The sequence below is a fragment of the Hylobates moloch genome, unplaced genomic scaffold, assembly GCF_009828535.3.
Source record: "Hylobates moloch isolate HMO894 unplaced genomic scaffold, HMol_V3 SCAFFOLD_19, whole genome shotgun sequence".
Classification (NCBI taxonomy): Eukaryota; Metazoa; Chordata; class Mammalia; order Primates; family Hylobatidae; genus Hylobates; species Hylobates moloch.
In genome coordinates, this window is record NW_026652294.1 from 4117912 (window position 1) to 4140197 (window position 22286).

General features: G+C 54.6%; 2 protein-coding genes across 2 annotated transcripts; both read left to right on the forward strand.

Moving 5' to 3' along the window:
- Window positions 1-1484: 1484 nt before the first annotated feature.
- SDF2L1 (stromal cell derived factor 2 like 1) lies at window positions 1485-3492 on the forward strand. The gene is made up of 3 exons (XM_032138716.2): window positions 1485-1742; window positions 2082-2278; window positions 3087-3492. Exons 1-3 carry the CDS (start codon window positions 1556-1558, stop codon window positions 3366-3368), a joined length of 666 nt encoding a protein of 221 aa, XP_031994607.1. The 5' UTR covers window positions 1485-1555; the 3' UTR covers window positions 3369-3492.
- Window positions 3493-16852: 13360 nt separating this feature from the next.
- On the forward strand, window positions 16853-20629 carry LOC131382025 (uncharacterized). The gene is made up of 5 exons (XM_058431821.1): window positions 16853-17068; window positions 17363-17567; window positions 17749-17792; window positions 19131-19314; window positions 20518-20629. Exons 1-5 carry the CDS (start codon window positions 16904-16906, stop codon window positions 20622-20624), a joined length of 705 nt encoding a protein of 234 aa, XP_058287804.1. The 5' UTR covers window positions 16853-16903; the 3' UTR covers window positions 20625-20629.
- Window positions 20630-22286: the final 1657 nt, after the last annotated feature.

Consider the following 22286-nt stretch of genomic DNA (forward strand, 5'->3'; position numbering starts at 1 on the left):
TGCGCCACTGCACTCCAGCCTGGGCGACAGAGCGAGACTCCGTCTCAAAAAAAAAAAAAAAAAAAAAGAGACAAATGAAAGAAGAATCCTAAGTTTTGGGCCCTGAGCATCTGCTGAATGGAGGTGCCATTTACTGAGACTCAAGCCTGGGGGAGGGGTAGTTTGAGGGTGGTGACCAGGAATTCTGCTTTGGATGTGTTGATTTTGAGATGATGGCTGACATGTCCAAGAGTATATATCCATCGCCTCTCAGATAGTACTTCAGCTCTTCCACCCTAGACTGCAGACCCCTCAAGTGCTGGGACTACCAAATCCAGGGCAGACTGACCTTTAACCGTTTGGACACCTAAATGCTGAAAAGATCAAGGTGTCTTATACTACATGTAACTCAAAATAAAAACAATATTGAACACGAAACCCCCAAAATAACATGTTGCTGTAATGAAAATGGCTTTACTCTGGATTTTCTGAACGCAAAATTCTGGATGATTTAATTAAATATGAACTTTTCTCTCTGCTTTGCCTGTGCTTCAACTACAAGCCTCTTGAGCCCACAGCTATTTCCTCTGTGACCCCACAGGATCTGGAGTGAAGCTGCTGTAACAATGTCCCATGAATGAATAAATAAACAGTGGCGTAAGTTTTCCTCCCTTGAAGGTTGAGCTGACAACACTCTGAGAAGGCGGCAAGAAGGAGACCTACTCATGGCCAGGAGACCTGGGACACAGTCGCCCAGGCTTCGTTCCCACAGCCCCTTGGTCTCCTTGGACTCTGGTTTCCTAAGACAGCTTTGGGACTTTCTGGTGAGAAGCTGCCATTATTCTCAACGCCACAGCTCCCTGCTGCTCTCTCCTGCCCGATGACCCAGTGACCACGAGATTTAGCCACGAAAGGAGTCAAATGTATAAGTGGCCAGGGGAATTCAGAAACCCCAGGGTCTAGGGACTGTGGTGACCCAGTATCAGAGAGGGCCTAGGGCCGAATGACTGGGGGTTTCATTAATCCCGGGGTCCAGGGACTGAAGGACCAGACGATTCAGTGACTCTGGGATCTGTCGACTTTGTGACCACAAAATCTAGCGATCCAACAATCTCAAGACCCTGCAGCTGCGGGCCCAGGTTCTGAGGGGAGAGACTCATTATTGAGTGCCCAGGAGTCCAGGATCAAGGGGCGTCTTGAAAACGTGCCTGCAGGGTCCTAGGATCCTGAGCCGGTGTCCAGGGACTCAGCGGCTGCGGGGATCCGCGTCTTGACCAACTGCTCACGCTCACTCTCCGCCGCTCGGCGACTCAGCCGCCCTTCCCTGGGCACTCATTGGTAAGTCCTCGGAAGCGTGGACCAATCAAAACCCTCCTCGTGTCTCTAGTCCCCGCCCAGCTACTGCTCCCGAGAGCCGGGGGCGGGCCCTCCCAGGGCTGACCCAGTGGCAGTGCGAGCGGAGTGCCGCGCGGGCCGACTATTGGCTGCCGCGAGCGGGCGCTGTCAGAACCGGATTGGGCCGCGGCGGGGACGGAAGCGGCCCCAGGGCCCGAGGGGCTGGAACCTGGCCGGGGCGATGTGGAGCGCGGGCCGCGGCGGGGCTGCCCGGCCGGTGCTGTTGGGGCTGCTGCTGGCGCTGTTAGTGCCGGGCGGTGGTGCCGCCAAGAGCGGTGCGGGGCTCGTGACCTGCGGGTCGGTGCTGAAGCTGCTCAATACGCACCACCGCGTGCGGCTGCACTCGCACGACATCAAATACGGATCCGGTGCGTGGGGCCAGCGACTGGGAGAGCGCGGGGAACGGGGGCTCGGGGTTGGGAGTGTGGAGACAGGGTGGTCATGGGGGTCTGTGGGCCGTTAGGAAGCCGGGCGGCCGGGGCTCTAGAGTCGTTGGGGGGTCGAGGGGCGCAAGGCTTTGAGGGTGTCGAGGATATTGAGGGCGGGGACGGTCGTCGGGGAACTGCGGGCCCAAAAACTGAGGGGGTGTCAGGCGGGGGCTGGGGGTGAGCCCTTGGGGTCCCCTGGGACATGTTACAGTCCCAGGGCGAGGGTCCGGGGTTCCGTGATTGACGGAGATCCTGGGTGTGTGGGGTGTCACTCCTCAGGCAGCGGCCAGCAATCGGTGACCGGCGTAGAGGCGTCGGACGACGCCAATAGCTACTGGCGGATCCGCGGCGGCTCGGAGGGCGGGTGCCCGCGCGGGTCCCCGGTGCGCTGCGGGCAGGCGGTGCGGCTCACGCATGTGCTTACGGGCAAGAACCTGCACACGCACCACTTCCCGTCGCCGCTGTCCAACAACCAGGTGAGCCCCTTCCGGAGCCCCTAGAGAGACTCCTGGCCTGTGTGAGGGGCCAGTGACAGAGCCCTGGGTTCCAATCCGAGCCTCAGCTTCTTCGTGAAATGGAAATTTCACTTCAGAGATGGTTACTGAGCGCCCCCTCGGGGGACACAGAGTAACTCCGCCAGGATCCTGCCCCCAGGTGCTCCCGGCCCGGCAGGGAGAACGACGAGTGAGAGATCCAGAGAGATAAGCCTGGATAGCTCTTCCTCTGGTGGCAAGTGGGACCCGGGAGGGGAATCCACACAGCCTTGAGGGTGGGGAATAGGAAACTCCACTGGGGAGGAGGAACTCAGGCTAGATCTGAAAGGATGATTAGGAGTCCTCCAAGCCACAAAGGGAAGAGAGAGACTTCCCAGGCCAGCAGGAGAGATTGTGCCAATGCATTGGAGGTCATTGGAATTCAGGGGATTGGAATGGAACAGTGGGTGCCCTTGGGGAGCTGGTGGAAGAAAATGTTTGAGATAGATAGACAGCTTGACTGTTAGCCTGAGGGGCTGAATTTTAGGCTGAAGGTAGGTCAGAGGGGTTAGTTAGGGCAGGGAGAATGTGCATCTGTGCACAGACAGATGCAATGGTGTGTGCATGTGTCTGAAGAGCCCATGCTGGGGAGGAAGTGCTAGAGGTTGCGGGGGCGGGTCATGGTGTCACCTTTTGCAGCTGTGGGAGCTGAGGCTCCAGGAAGGGTAGGGAAGAACCCTAGGCTCGGTGTACTAGGTGCGAATGCCGCCTTCTGTGGTGACCACTGTCTTCTCATCCTCTGCACCTATAGGAGGTGAGTGCCTTTGGGGAAGACGGCGAGGGTGACGACCTGGACCTATGGACAGTGCGCTGCTCTGGACAACACTGGGAGCGTGAGGCTGCTGTGCGCTTCCAGCACATGGGCACCTCTGTGTTCCTGTCAGTCACGGGTGAGCAGTATGGAAGCCCCATCCGTGGGCAGCATGAGGTCCACGGCATGCCCAGTGCCAACACGCACAATACCTGGAAGGCCATGGAAGGCATCTTCATCAAGCCTAGTGTGGAGCCCTCTGCAGGTCACGACGAACTCTGAGTGTGTGGATGGATGGGTGGATGGAGGGTGGCAGGTGGGGCGTCTGCAGGGCCACTCTTGGCAGAGACTTTGGGTTTGTAGGGGTCCTCAAGTGCCTTTGTGATTAAAGAATGTTGGTCTATGATTGTGTTTCACTGTGAGCCTGAGGATAACCAGGAGGTGCCAGCCCAGGCCCAGTTGATCATTTCTTCCTCAGTGCAAAACCTGTCTCCAGCCCAGCCTGACTGCTGAATCTGTCCAAACCCTTTATTATTTTTTTTGGTGGGGGAGGGTTTGCTTTTTTTTTTTTTTTTTTTTTGAGATGAACTCTCGCTCTTGTCCCCCAGGCTGGAGTGCAATGGCGCAATCTCAGCTCACTGCCACCTCCGTCTCCCGGGTTCAAGTGATTCTCCTGCCTCAGCCTCTCCAGTAGCTGGGATTACAGACACCTGCCACCACACCCGGTTAATTTTTATATATATATTTTAAGTAGAGATGGGGTTTCACCATTTTGGCCAGGCTAGTCTCGAACTCCTGACCTCAGGTGATCTGCCTACCTCAGCCTCCCAAAGTGCTGGGATTACAGGTGTGAGCCACCACGCCCGGCCTGGGTTTTGCTTTTTTTTTTTTTTTTTTTTTCCCAGGCTGGAGTGCAGTGGCGCTATCTCGGCTCACTGCAAGCTCTGCCTCCTGGGTTCACACCATTCTCCTGCCTCAGCCTCCCAAGTAGCTGGGACTACAGGCACCCGCCACTGCGCCCGGCTAAATTTTTTTGTATTTTTAGTAGAGACGGGGTTTCACCATGTTAGCCAGGATGGTCTCGATCTCCTGACCTCGTGATCTGCCCGGCCTCCCAAAGTGCTGGGATTACAGGCGTGAGCCACCGTGCCAGGCCAGTTTTGCTTTTTTAGAGATGGTCTCACTCCGTTGCCCAGTCTGGAATGCAGTGGCATGATCATGGCTCAGTGTAAACTTGAACTCCTGGGCTCAAGTGATCTTTCCACTTCAGCCTCCTGAGTAGCTGGGACTACAGGCACACACCACCATGCCCAGCTAATTATTATTTCTGATGAGACGGGATCTTGCTCTGTCATCCAGGCTGGTGTACAGTGGCAGTGATAATAGCTCACTGCATCCTGGGCTCAAGTGATTTTCCCACCTCAGCCTCCCAAGTAGCTGGGACTACAGGCATGTGCCACCATGCTTGGCTAATTTTTTTTTTTTTTTTTTTTTGAGATGACGTCTTGCTCTGTCGCCAGGCTGGAATGCAGTGGCACAATCTCCGCTCACTGCAGACTCCGCCTCCCAGGTTCAAGCCATTCTCCTGCCTCAGCCTCCTGAGTAGCTGGGATTACAGGCACGCGCCACCACGCCCACCTAATGTTTGCATTTTTAGTAGAGACGGGGTTTCATCACGTTGGCCAGGCTGGTCTCGAACTCCCAACCTCAGGTGATCTGCCCACCTCGCCCTCCCAAAGTGCTGGGATTATAGGCGTGAGCCACCGTGTCTGCCCCATCTGGCTAATTTTAAAAATTGTTTTAGTAGAGACAAGATCTCACTGTGTTGCCCTGGTGGGTCTCAAATTCCTGAGCTCAAATGATCCTTCCACCTCTGCCCCCATAAAGTGCTGGGATTACAGTTGTATTACTTTTATTTTGAGACAGGTTCTTACTATTTTGTCCTGGCTGGACTCGAACTGCATGGCTCAAGCCTCCTCCTGCCTCAGTCTCTCAAGTCAAATGGCTGGGATTACAGGCGGGTGCCACTGTGCAATCTTTTTTTTTTTTTTTTTTTGAGACGGAGTCTCACTCTGTCACTCAGGCTGGAGTACAGTGGCGCGATCTCAGCTCACTGTAAGCTCTGCCTCCCAGGTTCACACCATTCTCCTGCCTCAGCCTCCCAAGTAGCTGGGACTACAGGCACCCGCCACCACGCCTGGCTAATTTTTTTGTATTTTTAGTAGAGACGGGGTTTCACTGTGTTAGCCAGGATGGTCTCGATCTCCTGACCTCGTGATCTGCCTGCCTTGGTCTCCCAAAGTGCTGGGATTACAGGCATGAGCCACCACGCCCAGCTGCCACTGTGCAATCTTAACCTTTTCAGTGGTCTTCCATGTACTCCAGTGCTGCCCTGGGCATCCCCCTGTCCACCCTGAGGCAGTATGATGGCAAGTGACCCCAGGTCCCCAGCCCCTTAGCTTTATGAACCTTCTTGTTAAGGGCCAAGGCCAGACCTCAGAGCACGATGGATGGGAGCCCCACTCCCTGTCAGCTGGGATGGGGCACAAGCTCTCCAGCTCCCTCATCCCTAGATGTGAGGAGCTCACTCTCCTGTCAGTTGTGGCAGTCTTGACACCTGTATTTGACCAAGGGAAAGGTGAGGATTCTGCCCATCTGCTGGAAAGTATCATCACAGTTTCCCTCACTCGGTGCAAATGGCACCCCACCCACCCTAGCCTGCCTAGGCACATGGCATCTCAGGCCCCCACCACGACCTTTGAAAGTCTCAATGAGATAACAGAACTACAGAAGATATTGCAAGGGAAGGCAGCCACATAAAACTGCTACCTGCAGAGATCTGAGAAGGCTGCCTGGAAGAGTAGGCACGATTTGGGCAGGCCAGAATATCGTACCTTTAAGGCAGGAACAGACAAAATAGGAGAGCCCTAATAAAGGAAGAGAACTGTTAGCTTTGCTGGTGTGTTGGTGGCCTCTAGCGGTTATGACAAAGATTACAGGCTTCCTGGACTTGATAACTCAGCTGGGCTGCTGTGGGTTGGCCATGGGAGCTGCTGAGTATAATGGTTTGCTTCCCTGAAGCAGAACAAAAGAGCCCAAGGAGAGGCTAGGGGTGGCACCTGGCTGTAAGAGGCTCGGAGTAGTGTGGACAGAGCACCTTGCATTGGAGAAATCAATTGACTTCGTGTTTTTTTGTCGTTATTGTTGTCAATGCCTCTGTTGCCCAGGCTGGAGTGAAGTGGTGCAATCTCGGTTCACTGCAACCTCCACCTCGCAGGTTTAAATGATCTTCCCACCTCAGCCTCTGGAGTAGCTGGGACTACAGGCATGCACCACCACAGCCAGCTAATTGCTGTATTTTTTCTAGAGACAGAGTTTTGCCATGTTGCTCACACTTGTCTCGAACTCCCGGACTCAAGTCATCTGCTCACCTCAGCCTGCCAAAGTGCTGGGATTACAGGCTTGCACCACCATGCCTGGCCTCAGTTGACCTTATTACAGGATGGAGTAGCTGGACATGGTGGCACACGCCTGTAATCTCAGTGCTTTGGGAAGCTGAAGTGGAAGGATTGCTTGAGCCCAAGAGTTGGAGACTGCAGTGAGCTATGATGGTGCTACTGCATTCCAGCTGGGCAACAGACTCTGCCTCTTTAAAAAAAAAAAAAAAGAAAAAAGGCCAGGCGTGATGGCTCACACCCGTAATCCTAGCACTTTGGGAGGCCGAGGCAGGCGGATCACAAGGTCATGAGATTGAGACCATCCTGGCTAACATGGTGAAACCCCATCTCTACTAAAAATACAAAAATTAGCCAGGCGTGGTGGCGGGCACCTGTAGTCCCAGCTACTCAGGAGGCTGAGGCAGGAGAATGGCATGAACCTGGGAGTAGGAGGTTGCAGTGAGCCGAGATCGCACCACTGCACTCACTCCAGCCTGGGTGACAGAGCGAGACTCCATCTCAAAAAAAAAAAAAAAAAAAAAAAAAGGCCCGGCACGGTGGCTTACGCCTGTAATCCCAGCACTTTGGGAGGCCGAGGCGGGTGAATCACGAGGTCAGGAGATTGAGACCATCCTGGCTAACACGGTGAAACCCCATCTCTACTAAAAATACAAAAAAATTAGCTGGACCTAGTGGCGGTGCCTGTAGTCCCAGCTACTCGGGAGGCTGAGACAGGAGAATGGCGTGAACCCGGGGGGTGGAGCTTGCAGTGAGCCAAGATTGTGCCACTGCACTCCAGCCTGGGCAACAGAGTGAGATCCCATCTCAAAAAAAAAAAAAAAAAGCCCTCGGGGTGGGGTGAGGGGGTGGGAGAAAAGCTGTAGCCAATTGTGAATTTGGACTCCTGGGCAATTCTCCCATCTCAGCCTCCCAAAGTGTTGGGATTGTAGGTGTAAGCCACAGCACCTGGCTTTTTCTTTTTTATTTTTTTGGGGAGATAGGATCTTGGTCTGTCACCCAGGCTGGAGTATAGTGGCGCAATCACAGCTCACTGCAGCCTCTACCTCCTGAGCTTAAGAGGTTGTCCCACCTCAGCCTCCTGAGTAGCTGGGACCACAGGCATGCCATACCACACCTGGCTAATTGATAAATTTTATGTAGAGATAGGGTTTTGCTACGTTGCCCAGGCTGGTCTCAAACTCCTGGGCTCGAGTGATCCTCCCACTTTGGTTTCCTTTTTTTTCTTTTTCTTTCTTTTTTTTTTTTTTTTTTGAGATGGAGTCTCACTCTGTCGTCCAGGCAGTGCCATGGCTCAATGCAACCTCTGCCTCCCGGGTTCAAGTAATTCTCTTGCCTACCCTCCCGAATAGCTGGGATTACAGGCATGTGCCACCACACCTGGCTAATTTTTGTATTGTAGAGACGGGCTTTCGCCATGTTGGGCAGGCCAGTCTCGAACTCCTGACCTCAGGTGATGTGCCTGCCTCAGCCTCCCAAAGTGCTGGGATTGCAGGCGTGAGCCACTGTGCCTGGCCCCTGCCTTGGCTTCTGAAAGTGCTGGAATTACAGCTGTGAGCCACTGCACCCGGCTTCATCGTTAAACTTCTTGAGGATCATCTACAGGTCTATCCACCTCTCCCATTACTCATCTGACCTGAGAGGATTTGAATGGAAGTATATTGTTGGGAGGTGATTCCAGAAAATGCTGGCACAGAGGAATGGCGCTGTGAGAGGGGAAGGGAAAGAAGCCAGTGAAAAGTGCATTATTGAGCAAGTTACCCCTGTGGGCAACTGGAGCTCAATCCCACTGGGGATCTCTGGGACCCAGTGCAGAACGTGCATCAAAGTTATCCCACCCAGCTGGGTGCAGTAGCTCTCACGTGTAATCCCAGTATATTGGGAGACCAAGGCGGGCGGATCACTTTAAGCTAGGAGTTCGAGACCAGTCTGGCCAAGAAGGCAAAACCCCAGCTCTACTAAAAAAAAAAATACAAAAATTAACTGGGCATGGTGATGCATGCCCGTAATCCCAGCTACTTGGGTGGCTGAGGCACTCCAGCCTGGGCGACAGAGAGTCTGTCTCAATAAATAAATAAATAAATAAATATATAAAAGCTGTTCCACCCAAGGGGCAAGGAAGTGAGGTACTTACCTCCCAAAGTAGTTTCCCTCACAGGTTGGGTCTGCTGAGTGGGTGGGGGGAGCCACTCTGTAGCACTTTGCACTGGCCTTGTACACTGGGTAAGGGACTTCTGATGCCAGAATAAGGCCCCCAGGCTGAGCCTCAGGTGCTGGCCATGAGCATCCTTTCTGTAGAGGTAAGTGCCAAGGGGATATGGGTGGGGCACCAACAGGGTGGACTACATCCTATGTATTCATCCGTTCTCACACTGCTATAAAGATACTACCTGAGGCTGGGCACGGTGGCTCATGCCTTTGGGAGGCAGAGGCAGCAGATCACCTGAGGGCAGGAGTTCGAGACCAGCCTGGCCAACATGGTGAAACCTTATCTCTACTAAAAATACAAAAATTCGCTGGGAGTGGCCGGGCGCGGTGGCTCATGCCTGTAATCCCACCAATTTGGGAGGCCGAGGCGGGTAGATCACCCGAGGTCAGGCATTTGAGACCAGCCTGCCCAACATGGTAAAACCTCGTCTCTACTAAAAATACAAAAAATTAGCTGGGCTTGGTGGTGGGTGCCTGTAATCCCAGCTACTCCGGAGAGTGAGGCAGGAGAATCACTTGAACCTGGGAGGCAGAAGTCGCAGCGAGCCGAGATTGCACCATTGCATTCCAGCCTGGGTGACAGGAGTGAAACTCCATCTCAAAACAAAAACAAAAATTAGCTGGGAGTAGTGGTGGGCACCTGTAATCCCAGCTGCTTAGGAGGCTGAGGCAGGAGAATTGCTTGAAACCTGGGAGGCAGAGGTTGCAGTGAGCCAAGATCGTGCCATTGCACTCCAGCCTAGGTGATGAGAGCGAAACTCTGTCTCAGTTAAAAAAAAAAAAAAAATGATACTACTTGAGACTGGGTAACTTATAAACGAGATTTAATTGACTCACTGTTCTGCATGGCTGGAGAGGCCTCAGGAAACTTATAGTCCTGGCGGAAGGCAAAGGAGAAGCAAGCCATGTCTTACACAGTGACAGGAGAGAAAGAGAGAGTGCTCGGGGGAAACTGCCACTTTTTTAAATTTTTGAGATGAAGTCTCGCTTTGTCGCCCAGGCTGGAGTGCAGTGGTGTGATGTCGGCTTACTGCAACCGTCACCTCCCAGGTTCATGTGATTCTCCTGCCTGAGTCTCCTGAGTAGCTGGGACTACAGGCGTACACCACCACGCCTGGCTAATTTTTGTATTTTTAGTAGAGACAGGGTTTCACCATGCTGGCCAGGCTGGGAAACTGCCACTTTTAAAACCATCAGATCTTGTGAGAACTCCTTCACTATCACGAGAACAGCATGGGGGAAAGTGCCCCTGTGATCCAATCACCTCCCACCAGGTCCCTCCCTTGACACTTGGGGATTACAATTCTAGATGAGATTAGGCTGGGGACACAGAGCCAAACCATATCACCCTGCAAATCCAAGGGGGCACTCCTCTGGTCCAGCCCCAGCTCCTATGGGCTGTCAAAGCCCACTCCTCCCTCTCTGTCTATTCCCCCACCCCCATTACCACACATGGATAAGCAGTGAGGTGAGGAGTGTTGACTAAGAGGAACCCAACAGTGCACAAGTGGGAATCCCTGGGCAACCAAAGCCCAAGCTGTGGGAGCAGATAAGATTGTTCCAGGCAGAATGCAGTACAAGACCAAAAATAAAAACTGTAGTGGCAGCAGAACTCACTTTTAGTGAACACTTACTAAATGCCAGGTGCTGGGCCAACAATTTACACAGCATCTCATTTGCTGCTGGCAACAGCCAGCCCTATGGAGCAGGTTTGATTGCCATCTCAATTTTGCAGGAAGGCAACAGGGGTTCATAAAGATTCAAAACCACCTCTGCCTGCCTCAAAAACATTTGCTCTCAGTCATTGGACTGATAGTAAAGCAGGAGGGGTTGCAGGGGCACAGCTGTCTAAGCACAGCTGCTCCCTTCCCCCTAGGAGCCGTTCAAGAGCCCGGTGACCAATATACTTCCTAGTCATCAGCGAAGGGTAGGCGCTTAATGAATGCTTCTCCGCAAAGTGGATCACAATCACGAAGAAACCAAAGCTTACACTTCTGTTCCCCATATCTCCCACAGATCCAAAAGACCACGGGGCCCAGGACCTGGTCTCCATAGCCCAGCCATACCTGGGGGTTTTCAGGAAAGCCTCACTCGCGTCCTGCCGGGCGATCCGGGGTGGTTGAGTTGGGAGGGGGGCTACCCCCGTTCGGAAGCCCACCACGTCCGAATATCCCATCCAGGAGGCGCAGAGAGCAACCTCGGCATGCATAACAAAGCAGCCCGCGGCCGCGTTCACAGCAGCCTTGGCGGGGGGTTCGGAAATTTCCACAGGGTCTTGGCCTCCCCCACTGTGGGCTCGCGCCTGGCGCCCCTCACCGGGCTTCCAAGCGCTCTTGTCGGTGTCGCTAGAAAACTCGCAGAGATTGGAGCTGAGAAAAGGCGGGCAAAGTTCCTTTTGATAAGTTATGAATGGGAAAAAGTGTTTGTAGAATTCATTGTTAAAACCACGGAGCCCGAGACTCGGCCGGCGCCGGGCCAATCGGAACCCGGAGGCTATTTTGAAATCTCTCCCGTCTCAGCCAATAGGCATGCAGGAGGCGAATCCCCGCGCCAGCGCCGGCCAATGAGCGCAGCGCTATGGTAAGAGGTCGGGGGCTCGGCCTCTCCGACTGTCAGCAGGTTAAAGATGGAGCCGGCAGGCGAGGGGCCGCCACGAGGTACAGGGTCGTCTGGATGGGGACCCGGGGGCAGACGATGGCCGGGATCCTCCTCCATCTAACCCTCCGCGTCTTGAGCGGGCCCTGGTCGGAAGGGATGTCTGCGTGAGTAGCTGGGTCTGAGGAGGGGATCCTGGGCTGGGCTGGGCGGCCCTACCCGGCGGGTCAGGCGGAGGGGCGCGGCCGGGATCCCGGGCGCCCTCTTTGGAGCAGGGAACTCTAGAAGGGCGGGGACCCCCCATCCTCTGCTCCGCTCTGGGCTTCCAGGCAGAAGAATATGTTAGAAAAGAACCCAGAGTCTATCTGGTGCAGGGCAAGGGGCCAAGGATGGGGTCGTCAGCTAGAAGGGGCGCGTCGTCCCGGGGTAGGGCCGCCCTTTTTCTCCCGGAGTCGCGGGCCGAGTCAGGGCGCAGGGTCGTCGGGCTGTACCCACCCCGCTCCGGGCGCTAGCCGGCTTTGGACTGCGGCTGAGCGCGGGTCCGTCTTTGTGTGTGCGCCCCCTCCCATGCGTGGCCCGTCAGCTCCTGCTCCGGGATTGGAACTACCCCCAGTCTGGGGTTTCTCCTCCACCTCAATCCGGAGCGTTCTGGGAAAGGCCTGGGTGTCCTGGGGTTCTGAAGACCCCAAGGACGCACCCCGCTGCGGTCTTCTTCCCTGCCCGGATGGACTGGACGGGGGCTCTGCCCCACCCACCCATCCATGGTTCAGCCTCTCGCCCTGCGTGTATTGGGGGTGGTGGGGTCCCCCCTGCTGGCCGCAGGTGCTCTGACGAGGTTGCACTACTGTGCTGTGAGAAGCAGTGCAATGATATTGTCAAAGCATCTGGGACCAGCCTTGGGGATCTCCCTCCCTGCAACCCTCACCTCCCACTCCCCAGGCAGGGCCCCTTGGGCTTGCAGGCCCTCCCCTCCCCCCTGCCCAATTCGCTCCCTTCTCCATGGAAACTTGAGATTCTAGCCAGGCCTGGGCCTCTGGGGTCAGAGGGCACCCCCCCCCCCCCCCCCCCCCCCCCGCCAGCAGAGGCCCCGCCCCAGCCAGCCTGCATTCCAGGTCTCAGATCCCTACAGACCACCCTGGGGGAGGCACTGGCAGGCCTGCCCGACACTCTTTCCCTGTTGCACTACTATGGGCCGCTGGGAAGCAGTGCAATGATGAAAGGGCATCGGTCAGGTCCGGCCTGCTACCCTGGGAGGGGGAAAGGGAGCTTGCTGCCTCACTCCACTTTCCAGTTGAGAAAGTTGAGGTGCCCAGAGGGTAAGTGTTTTTACTGATTAGGCACAGATGTGAAGCTGGACTGGACCCTCCATCAGAGGATCAGGTGGGTGCAGGGCTGGAGAATTGTCCCTAAACCCTCTATCCTGTCTTGGCTGGACAGGTGCAGGAGCAGACCTCCCCAGCTTCTGAAAAGCTCTTGTTTGAAGGTCTTTCCACATTGGGTCCCTGGGGTAAGGCTGGAACTCCAGGCCTGGTCAGGGTCTTAGGGGAAATACAGGCCCAGTCTTTTGCATGGAAGATCATTCTGGGCCTGGCTTGGACCCAGTCCTTGCTGGAAGCTTGAACAGGGCCAGGCTCTGGAGAGAATGTTCTTCTGGGTGGCAGTTGGGTAAGGGGGTAAGGCAGGCCTTTCAGGAGGCAGCCTTCACCCCAGGACATCAGTCGTATCTGGACTCAGCTGGAGTGGTACTATGTGAGATGGATGGGTGGACTTGGGATGCAAAGCCTGCAAATGATGTCTACCAACCATGCCAGTTTGTTCTCTTACAGAGAGGTGTGCCCTGAACCTGCAGGAGGGACTCAGAGGTGTCTAGCATGCCAACCATCCCGGCTGGAATACGGGGTTAGAGCTGAACTTCCAAGGAGCCTGACCCCAGGCATGCTTGGATGACCACCTCTACCATCAAGACCTGACACAGTGCAAAAGGTTTCTATGTGCCCAGTCATAGTCATTCAAATCTTCTTTAGAGGAGAACTAGGTTTCCAGATGGGCTTTTGGGAGTTTCCCTCACTCCTAGCTGGGCACATTGGGAAACTGCTTTACCCCTACCCTGGGGAGAGAAGCCCTGGCACCCGTGGGAGGAATGGGGCAATGACACATGCTCCTTGGCTTCCTAGTCCTGATCCCTTGGGGTTCCTTGATCCCAGGGTCATCTGACTTAGATCCATCCTCCCTTCCTCTAGGCACCAGGGGCCATGGCTGGTGGTGGCCACCCCTTAGTCCTGTACAGATTCTGTACCCACTGGCTGGAGACCCCCATGCAGCTGTCTCCTGCTCTTGCTGGGGGGAGACTGTACTCAGGGCTCTGCTCACGGGCTCCCTCCCAGTGGAAGCCTTCTCTGGGCTTCACAGCATTGAATATTCCTCCAGCACAGCTTGTTAAATCAATTTTTTTTTTTTTTGACAGAGTCTTGCTCTGTCGCCCAGGCTGGAGTGCAGTGGCACGATCTCGGCTCACTGCAACCTCCACCTCCCAGGTTCACGTGATTCTCCTGCCTCAGCCTCCCGAGTAGCTGGGACTACAGGCGCGTGCCACCACACCCAGCTAATTTTTGTATTTTTAGTAGAAATAGGGTTTCACTATGTTGGCCAGGCTAGTCTCGAACTCCTGACCTCATGATCTGCCCTTCTGGGCCTCCCAAAGTGCTGGGATTACAGGCATGAGCCATCGCACCCGGCCTAAATCAAAATTTTCTCCCTGTGGCAGAAGTGTCCATTAGACTGGGAGCCCCTGAGGACAGAGACAACTGTCATTTAAAAAATCTCTGGCCAGGCGCAGTGGCTCATGCCTGTAATCCCAGCATTTTGGGAGGCCGAGGCAGGTGGATCACCTAAGTTCGGGAGTTTGAGACCAGCCTGACCAACATGGAGAAACCCCATCTCTACTAAATATACAAAATTAGGCTGGGCGCAGTGGCTTATGCCTGTAATCCCATCACTTTGGGAGGCCGAGACAGGTGGGTCTGAGGTTAGGAGTTCAAGACCAGCCTGGCCAAGATGGTGAAACCCCATATCTACTAAAAATACAAAAAAAAAAAAAAAAAAAAAACTAGCCGGGTATGGTGGTGGGCACCTGTAATCCCAGCTACTAGGGAGGCCGAGGCAGAGAATTGCTTGAACCCGGAAGGCAGAGGTTGCAGTGAGCCAAGATTGTGCCACTGCACTCCAACCTGGACGACAGGGCAAGACTCCCTCTTGAAAATATAAAAAAATATATACAAAATTAGCCAGGTATGGTGGCGCATGCCTGTAATCCCAGCTACTCGGGAGGCTGAGGCAGGAGAATCACTTGAATCCAGGAGGGAGAGGTTGCGGTGAGCTGAGATTGCGCCATTGCACTCCAGCCTAGGCAACAAGAGGGAAACTCCGTCTCAAAAAAAAAAAAAAAAAATCTCTTGGCAGTGTCTGACAAAGAGGAGGGGCCCAATAACTCCCCCCGCCCTTTTTTTTTTTTGAGACGGAGTTTTGCTCTTGTTGCCCAGGCTGGAGTGCAATGGTGCGATCTTGCCTCACCGCAACCTCTGCCTCCTGGGTTCAAGCCATTCTCCTGCCTCAGCCTTCTGGGTGGCTGGGATTACAGGAATGTGCCACTACGCCCGGCTAATTTTTGTATTTTTAGTAGAGACGAGGTTTCGCCATGTTTGCTAGGCTGGTCTCGAATTCCTGACCTCAGGTGATCCACCCGCCTCGGCCTCCCAAAGTGCTGGGAGCCGTAAGCCACCGTGCCCGGCCTACACTTTTTAAAAATACAAATACAGGTATAAAGAGTGAAGCATGGGTTACTAGAATGACATGATGGGAGGGTGATTAGGGATCTGCTCGACCCTCAAGGGGGTGCTTGTCCTGTATGATAAAAGGCACGTACTGGCCAGGCACGGTGGCTCACGCCTGTAATCCCAGCTGTTTGGGAGGCTGAGGCAGGGGAATCACCTGAGGTCTGGAGTTCAAGACCAGCCTGGCCAATATGGAGAAACCCCGCCTCTACTAAAAATACAAAAATTAGCTGGGTATGATGGTGTATGCCTGTAGTTCCAGCTAGTCCGGAGGCTGATGCAGGAGAATCTCTTGAACCTGGGAGGCGGAGGTTGCAGTGAGCTGAGATCGCACTATTGCACTCCAGCCTGGCGACAAAGTGAGACTCCGACGAGAGAGAGAGAGAGAGAGATAGAGAGAGAGAGAAAGGCACATATTATAGATTTTAAAGTTTCATTTTGTAAGTCACACCAGGGCAGGAAGCAGAATAGTGATTTGAGCCCAGGTGTACCTAACCGAGTCTCTCTGCCTGCACTCCTAGACAAGATGATCAGGACAGACCTCATTCTTCTTTGGTTGTCCCCAGGCAGGAGGAAATAGTTGGAAGAGCTGAGGGCTGGTGGCTTAACAGCAAGAGATGAAAAATCTGATTAGACGTCTCAGGCACACTATGGATCTCAGGCTGATGGAAGACAAGGAGGGGACAAGGGAGGACGCAGTCCAGGGTGCACCTCCTTGTTAGTGGCTGGGGTCAGTGGCTGACCAAGTAGGAGGGGAGAGGGGTAAGAAAAGTAGCTTTCAGGGAGAAGAAGCTGTGCGTGAATGTAGACATGTTCAGCATGAGATGCCCAAGAATCGTCCCCAGTGGTCATTTGGATGTGGGTCTGGAGCTGAAGGGTGAGACACAGTGGGTGTGTTTTTCAGTCAGTTGTGGCTTCTAATCAGGACCAAGAAGTGTGTAAGATCGTCCCAGATGAGACGGTGAAGCCAGGACCTTCAAAAACGCATTCGGGGGCAAGCGGAAAAGGACAGTGAGGTGGAGCAGGAGGAACAGGACACTGAGGAGGGGCCGGAGATGCAGCGAGTACAGAGCAAACAAGTGGCTGTAAAGGGGAGGAGAGCGCAGAATCTGGGGAGGCCGCTGGAGAGTGAAGGAGAGGGAGGAGGGTGAAAAGTCCGAACCAGAAGGGTTAGGGGCGGAGTGAAGTTCTCGGGGCCTTGCCTGGATGAGGCCTCGCAGGCTACAGACAGCGAGGAGGGGCGCCGTCGGAGGGGACTGGAGGCCTGCCGAGAAGTGGGGGCCTTAAAGAAGTTGCTGACCAACCACGTACTCGGCGCAGCCAAGATCCCGGCCCGGGGCAAAGGCCCGATGGCCCCTGCAGAACTGGGCCAGGATCCGCGCAGCCGCGTTCGCCCCCTCGAGGTCGTGAGCGCGCGTGTCCAGAGCAACTGGCATTGTAGCCTGCGGCAGGCGCCCAGGGACTGGTCCCGCCCCCGGCTTTCGCGCGGATTGGCTGGGGCGGGCCGGCGCGGGGCGGCTGCGGTAGGCTAGGGCGTCCGCACCTGCGCCGCGGCCGCGGGGAGAAAGGGTGCGTCCCGGCAGTCCCGCCCGACGGGCCCCGCCTCCCTTGGTGACCCCACGCTCCGGCCTCGGGGCGAGTGGCGGTCGGCGCGCCGAGACCCTCGGGAGCCCCGCCCAGACGCCTGCTCCGCTTCCAGGCCGCCCGGGCTCTCCAGCCGCGCTCGCTCATGGAGATCCTAGACGAGTTCGACAGCGAGGTTCCGCAGAGCGAGACCTTCTGCCAGCAGATCTCCGAGGAGGACTTGGAGAGGCAGGCGGACACCTACACTGGGCGCGCGCTGCGCCTCCTCTTCCGCAGACTCGTCCGCAACCCGTCGCTGGCGGAGAGGGTGGTGCGATTGGAAGAGCGCGGGCTGTCTTTTCTCCGGGTGCGGCCGCGGGGCGTGGGACCGGCTGGGCGGGAACGGTCACTACCCGGGTCCGCCGTCCCCTAGGAAAGAGCTCCGACGATTGGAGCTTTGGGGGCCGGGGATGGGGGTGGGGTGGAGAGGTCGCCGTCGGCCTAGCTGGGGCTGCAGGGTAGTATCTTATCAGAAAACCGAGGCTGCACAGCCTGGGGAGTGGAGCGGGCAGGCGTCTCGTGCCCCAGACCTCCCCCTGCCCTGCCTCTTCTACTCTTGTTGCAGGCGAAGTACTTCTGTGTTGTGGAGGCGGAGCTGAACCATTGCAACAGCATGGGCGCCCTGGAGATGCACGAGCGGGTGGAGCAGCTGAAGCAGAGCATCCACCGCGTGCACCTCTACTCCCGGGGCGAGGATCAACCTCTCCCCGTGCTGGGCCCTGGGGGGGGGGTGGGGGGTCTGAGCCCAGTGCAGCCAGGCCGAGGGCTAAGTGACCACCTCCACTCTTCCAGTTGGATTTGCCCTCCTTGGATCAGGTTTTATCCAGACCAGGAAGGGGCCTGGGCAGTCTGGACCTGGGAAGAGAGGCGCTGCCCCTAGCTAGATTCTTTAGTTAGGAGACTTGACTTCAGCTCTGCTACTTCCTTCCTGGCTGTGTGATCCTGAGCAAGTTGGGCCGCCTTTCCGAGAGAGAGAGCCCTCATTGCTCACCTTGGTGTTTTGGAGTGGTGGATGAAGGCCTGTAGGTAGGGCTGGCTCAAGCAACCCAGCAAACCTGACTCAATTAAAAAAAAAAAAAAAAAAAAAAGGCCGGGTGCAGTGGCTCACGCCTGTAATCCCAGCACTTTGGGACAAGGCCGAGGCGGGCGGATCACAAGGTTAGGAGTTCGAGACCAGCCTGACCAACATGGTGAAACCACCGTCTCAACTAAAAATACAAAAATTAGCCAGGCGTGGTGGTGCGTGCCTGTAATCCCAGCTATTTAGGAGGCTGAGGCAGGAGAATTGCTTGAACCCAGGAGGTGGAGGTTGCAGTGAGCTGAGATAGCACCACTGCACTCCAGCCTGGGCAACAGAGTGAGACTCCGTCTCAAAAAAAAAAAAAGTTGAGAGAGTCCTGGCACCGACCAACCATGTTCTTGGTGTGGCCCTGTGGCTTATCTCTGGCCCTGTGTTTGGCACTTAAAAAAAAAAGGCACTTTTTATTAAAGTAAACATGTACAAAACTGGAGATAACAGCGAACACCCCCAAGAACCTGTCGTCAGCCTCAGCAACTGTCCCCATCTTGCCAAATGTCTTTCACTCTCCATAACCCTAAGCCTTTTTCTGAAGTATTTGAAGGGAAATCTCAGACATCATTGTACCTCTGACTACTTTAGAATGCATCTTAATTTAAAAAAAAAGGCCAAGCATGGTGGTTCACACCTGTAATCCCAGCACTTTGGGAGGCCAAGGTGGGTGGATCATCGAGGTCAGGAGTTCAAGACCAGCCTGGCCAACATGGTGAAACCCCGTCTCAACTAAAAATACAGAAAAATTAGCTGGGCTTGCCTGTAATCCCAGCTCCTTAGGGAGGCTGAGGCAGAAGAATCGCTTGAACCTGGGAGGTAGAGGTTGCAGTGAGCCAAGATCGCACTACCACACTCCAGCCTGGGCGACAACAGAGAAACTCCATCTCAAAAAAAGGCATTTGGCCGGGCACAGTAGCTCATGCCTGTAATCCCAGCACTTTGGGAAGCTGAGGTAAGAGAATCTTTTGAGCCTAGGAGTTGGAGACCAGCCTGGGCAACATAGCAAGACCCCATCTCTACAAAAAAATTTTAAAAATAGCCAGGTGTGGTGGCACATGCCTGTAGTCCTGGCTACTTGGGAGGCTGAGGGAGGAGGATAGCTTGAGCCCAGGAGTTTGAGGTTATGGTGAGCTATGATCACACCGGTGTGCTCCAGCCTGGGTGATACAGAGTGAGGCCCTGTCTCTATAAAGTGTGTTTGGCTCCCACTCTACCCTGCTCTGGCTGCAAGATAGGCACTCACTGGCACCTTTTGTTGCAGACACCAAAAGACGAGAAGGAAGCCAAGACAGAAGAAACCAGAACCCAACCTCTTATGGGACCGGTCGACCTCCCCATGCCTGCCACCAACCCTGCTGCCACCTCTGCCACTACCACCACCATGATCTCCGTGGTGACCCCATCACCCCCTGGCACCTGGGGCTGCCTTGCTTGCCTAAAGCCAAGTAGGTGGAGCCCCTTGGTGCCTTCAACCCCCACCCAACGCCTTAACCAGAGCAAACCCCGTTTATCTGCTTTATCCTTCAAGACCCTGTCTGCAAAGAGGGGTCTGCTTCTTAAAAGCAGAGGGCTGAGATCCACGGCTATAGGCCCAGGAGGGCCCCCGGGATTGTTCTGAGCAGGGGGCACCCAGGACTGCCTGGAGTGGGGGAGGCTCCCACTGACTGACTTGCAGGGCAGTGGAGGGAAGGGACCAAAGACCCTAGGCATAGTGTAGACCAGACAGGATCCTGGGGCTCCCAAAGGACAGGTGGAAAACCAGGGGGCCCCTCCCACATCTTCAGCCCCACTCCTGCCTCTCCCTGTGGGCATGGCTCCCCATGCTACCCTCTGCCTGCAGTGCACTGGGTTAGAGCCAGGATGGTGTCTGGCCCCAGGGAGGTGGGGAGGCATGCTTACCAGGGGGAGCCAGGGCAGTGGAGCTTGGGCACGCTGTTTCCAGCCACATATGAGAAATGGAAGCCTCCAGGGTTGAGAACCAAGGGAGTCAGATCAACCATGTGGCTGCAAGACAGGGCAGAGAGGGGACATCAGCCCCAGGCCCCTCCACACCTCATGTGCAGTTCTACAGCATGGGCACAGGCACTGCCCACACAGAGCCGACCTCCGAGCCCAGACCCCTCCCCTGTAAAATGAGAATAAGCACTCAGGATGGTTGTGAGGATTCACTAACAGACTGAGAAGAAATGGTGATCTAGCCTGCCACATGGGACAGTCCCCAAGATGCTCCTTCTTCATTTCCCTGAAGCCCAGAGTAAACCCCTTTGGCCTCCTTGGGTTTCCAGTTTAATTTCACTTCAGATCTTGAAATGTTCAAATTCTTCACCTGGAGGATAGAAAGGAAATCTCAGGACAAGTTTGTTGGCCTCACTTGAAGAAAAGTACCTTATAGAAGAGCCTTAAGAATGACGTGGCTTTCATTCACTCAGCAGATACATTGGGACCATCTCTTGTGCCCACCTTGAGCTTGGTTGAGGTACAGGAGATGGGGTTGGGGGCGCTGGGAACTAAGGAGGTTTTAACCCAGCCTGGGGGATGGACGACTGCCTGGAGGTGGAGGCCAGACCTGAATGAGTCACGCAAGCTAAGTGGGGAGTCAAGAGGTGCAGGCGGTTAGGCCATCGCACCTGGCCGCTCATCTTTTTTAGCATTGAATAATATTCCATTGCCTGGATATGCCACATTTTATCATTCATCCAATGAAGGATATCCTGGTTGCTTCCAAGTTTTGGCAATTATGAATAAAGCAGTATAAACATCTGGAGGTTTTAGAGTGGACATAACTTTTCAACTCATTTGAGTAAATAACAAGGAGCATGCTTGCTGAATCATAGGGTACGACAGCCAAACTGTCTTCCAAAATGACTGTACCATTTTGCATCCAGCAATGAATAAGAATTCAAAGGCCTTGGCTGGGCACAGTGGCTCATGCCTATAATCCCAGCAGTTTAGGAGGCTGAGGCGGGCAGATTACGAGGTCAAGAGATCGAGACCATCCTGGCCAACATGGTGAAACCCTGTCTCTACTAAAAATACAAAAATTAGCTGGGCATGGTGGGTCATGCCTGCAGTCCCACCTACTTGGGAGGCTGAGGCAGAAGAATCGCTTGAACCCGGGAGGCAGAGGTTGCAGTGAACCAAGATCATGCCACTGAACTCCAGCCTGGCGACAAAGTGAGACTCTGTCTCAAAAAAAAAAAAAAAATTCGAGGACTTTTTATGTAAGGAACTCACACTGTTTTATAAAAAGACAATTCAGAATTCTGGCCGGGCGTGGTGGTGCACTACTGTAATCCCAGCAATTTGGGAGCAGTGAGGTGGGGGATCACTTGAGCTCAGGTGTTCAAATTAGCCAGGCATGTTGGTTCGCACCTGTAGTCCCAGCTACTTGGGAGGCGTGAGTGGGAGAATCTCTTGAGCCCAGCGGGGAGAGGCAGGCGCCTGTAGTCCCAGCTACTCGGGAGGTTGGGGCTGGAGAATTGCTTGAACCCGGGAAGTGGAGCTTGCAGTGAGCCGAGATCACGCCACTGTACTCCAGCCTGGGCAACAGTGTGAGACTCCATCTCAAAAAAAAAAAAAGTAATAATCTTTGGGGCCGGGCGCGGTGGCTCACGCTTGTAATCCCAGCACTTTGGGAGGCCAAGGCGGGCGGATCACGAGGTCAGGAGATCCAGACCACGGTGAAACCCCGTCTCTACTAAAAATACAAAAAAATTAGCCGGGCGTGGTGGTGGGCGCCTGTAGTCCCAGCTACTCGGAGAGGCTGAGGCAGGAGAATGGCGTGAACCCGGGAGGCAGAGCTTGCAGTGAGCCAAGATTGCGCCACTGCACTCCAGCCTGGGCGACAGAGCGAGACTCCGTCTCAAAAAAAGAAAAAATAATAATAATAAATCTTTAAGGTCACCAATAACAATAGATGCAAAATACTCCATCAAACGGGTGGAACATCATTTACTCAACTGTTCTTGCTTGTTGAAATATTTCTCCAATGGGGTCAATTTTTAGGTTCTTGGTGCATTTTGCTTTCTGACTGAGTCATCATGGTGCATCACCACAAATGGGTTATTTTTTATTATTATTTTTTTGAGACGGAGTCTCGCTCTGTCGCCCAGGCTGGCGCCCAGGCTGGAGTGCAGTGGCACAATCTCAGCTCACTGCAAGCTCCGCCTCCCAGGTTCACGCCATTCTCCTGCCTCAGCCTCTCCGAGTAGCTGGAACTACAGGCGCCCGCCACCACGCCCGGCTAATTTTTTTTTGTATTTTTAGTAGAGACGGGGTTTCACTGTGGTCTCGATCTCCTGACCTCGTGATCCGCCCGCCTCGGCCTCCCAAAGCGCTGGGATTAAAAGCGTGAGCCACCGCGCCCGGCCGGGTTATTTTTAATTGGTTTGTATTTGTTTGCTTACTTATTTAGAGA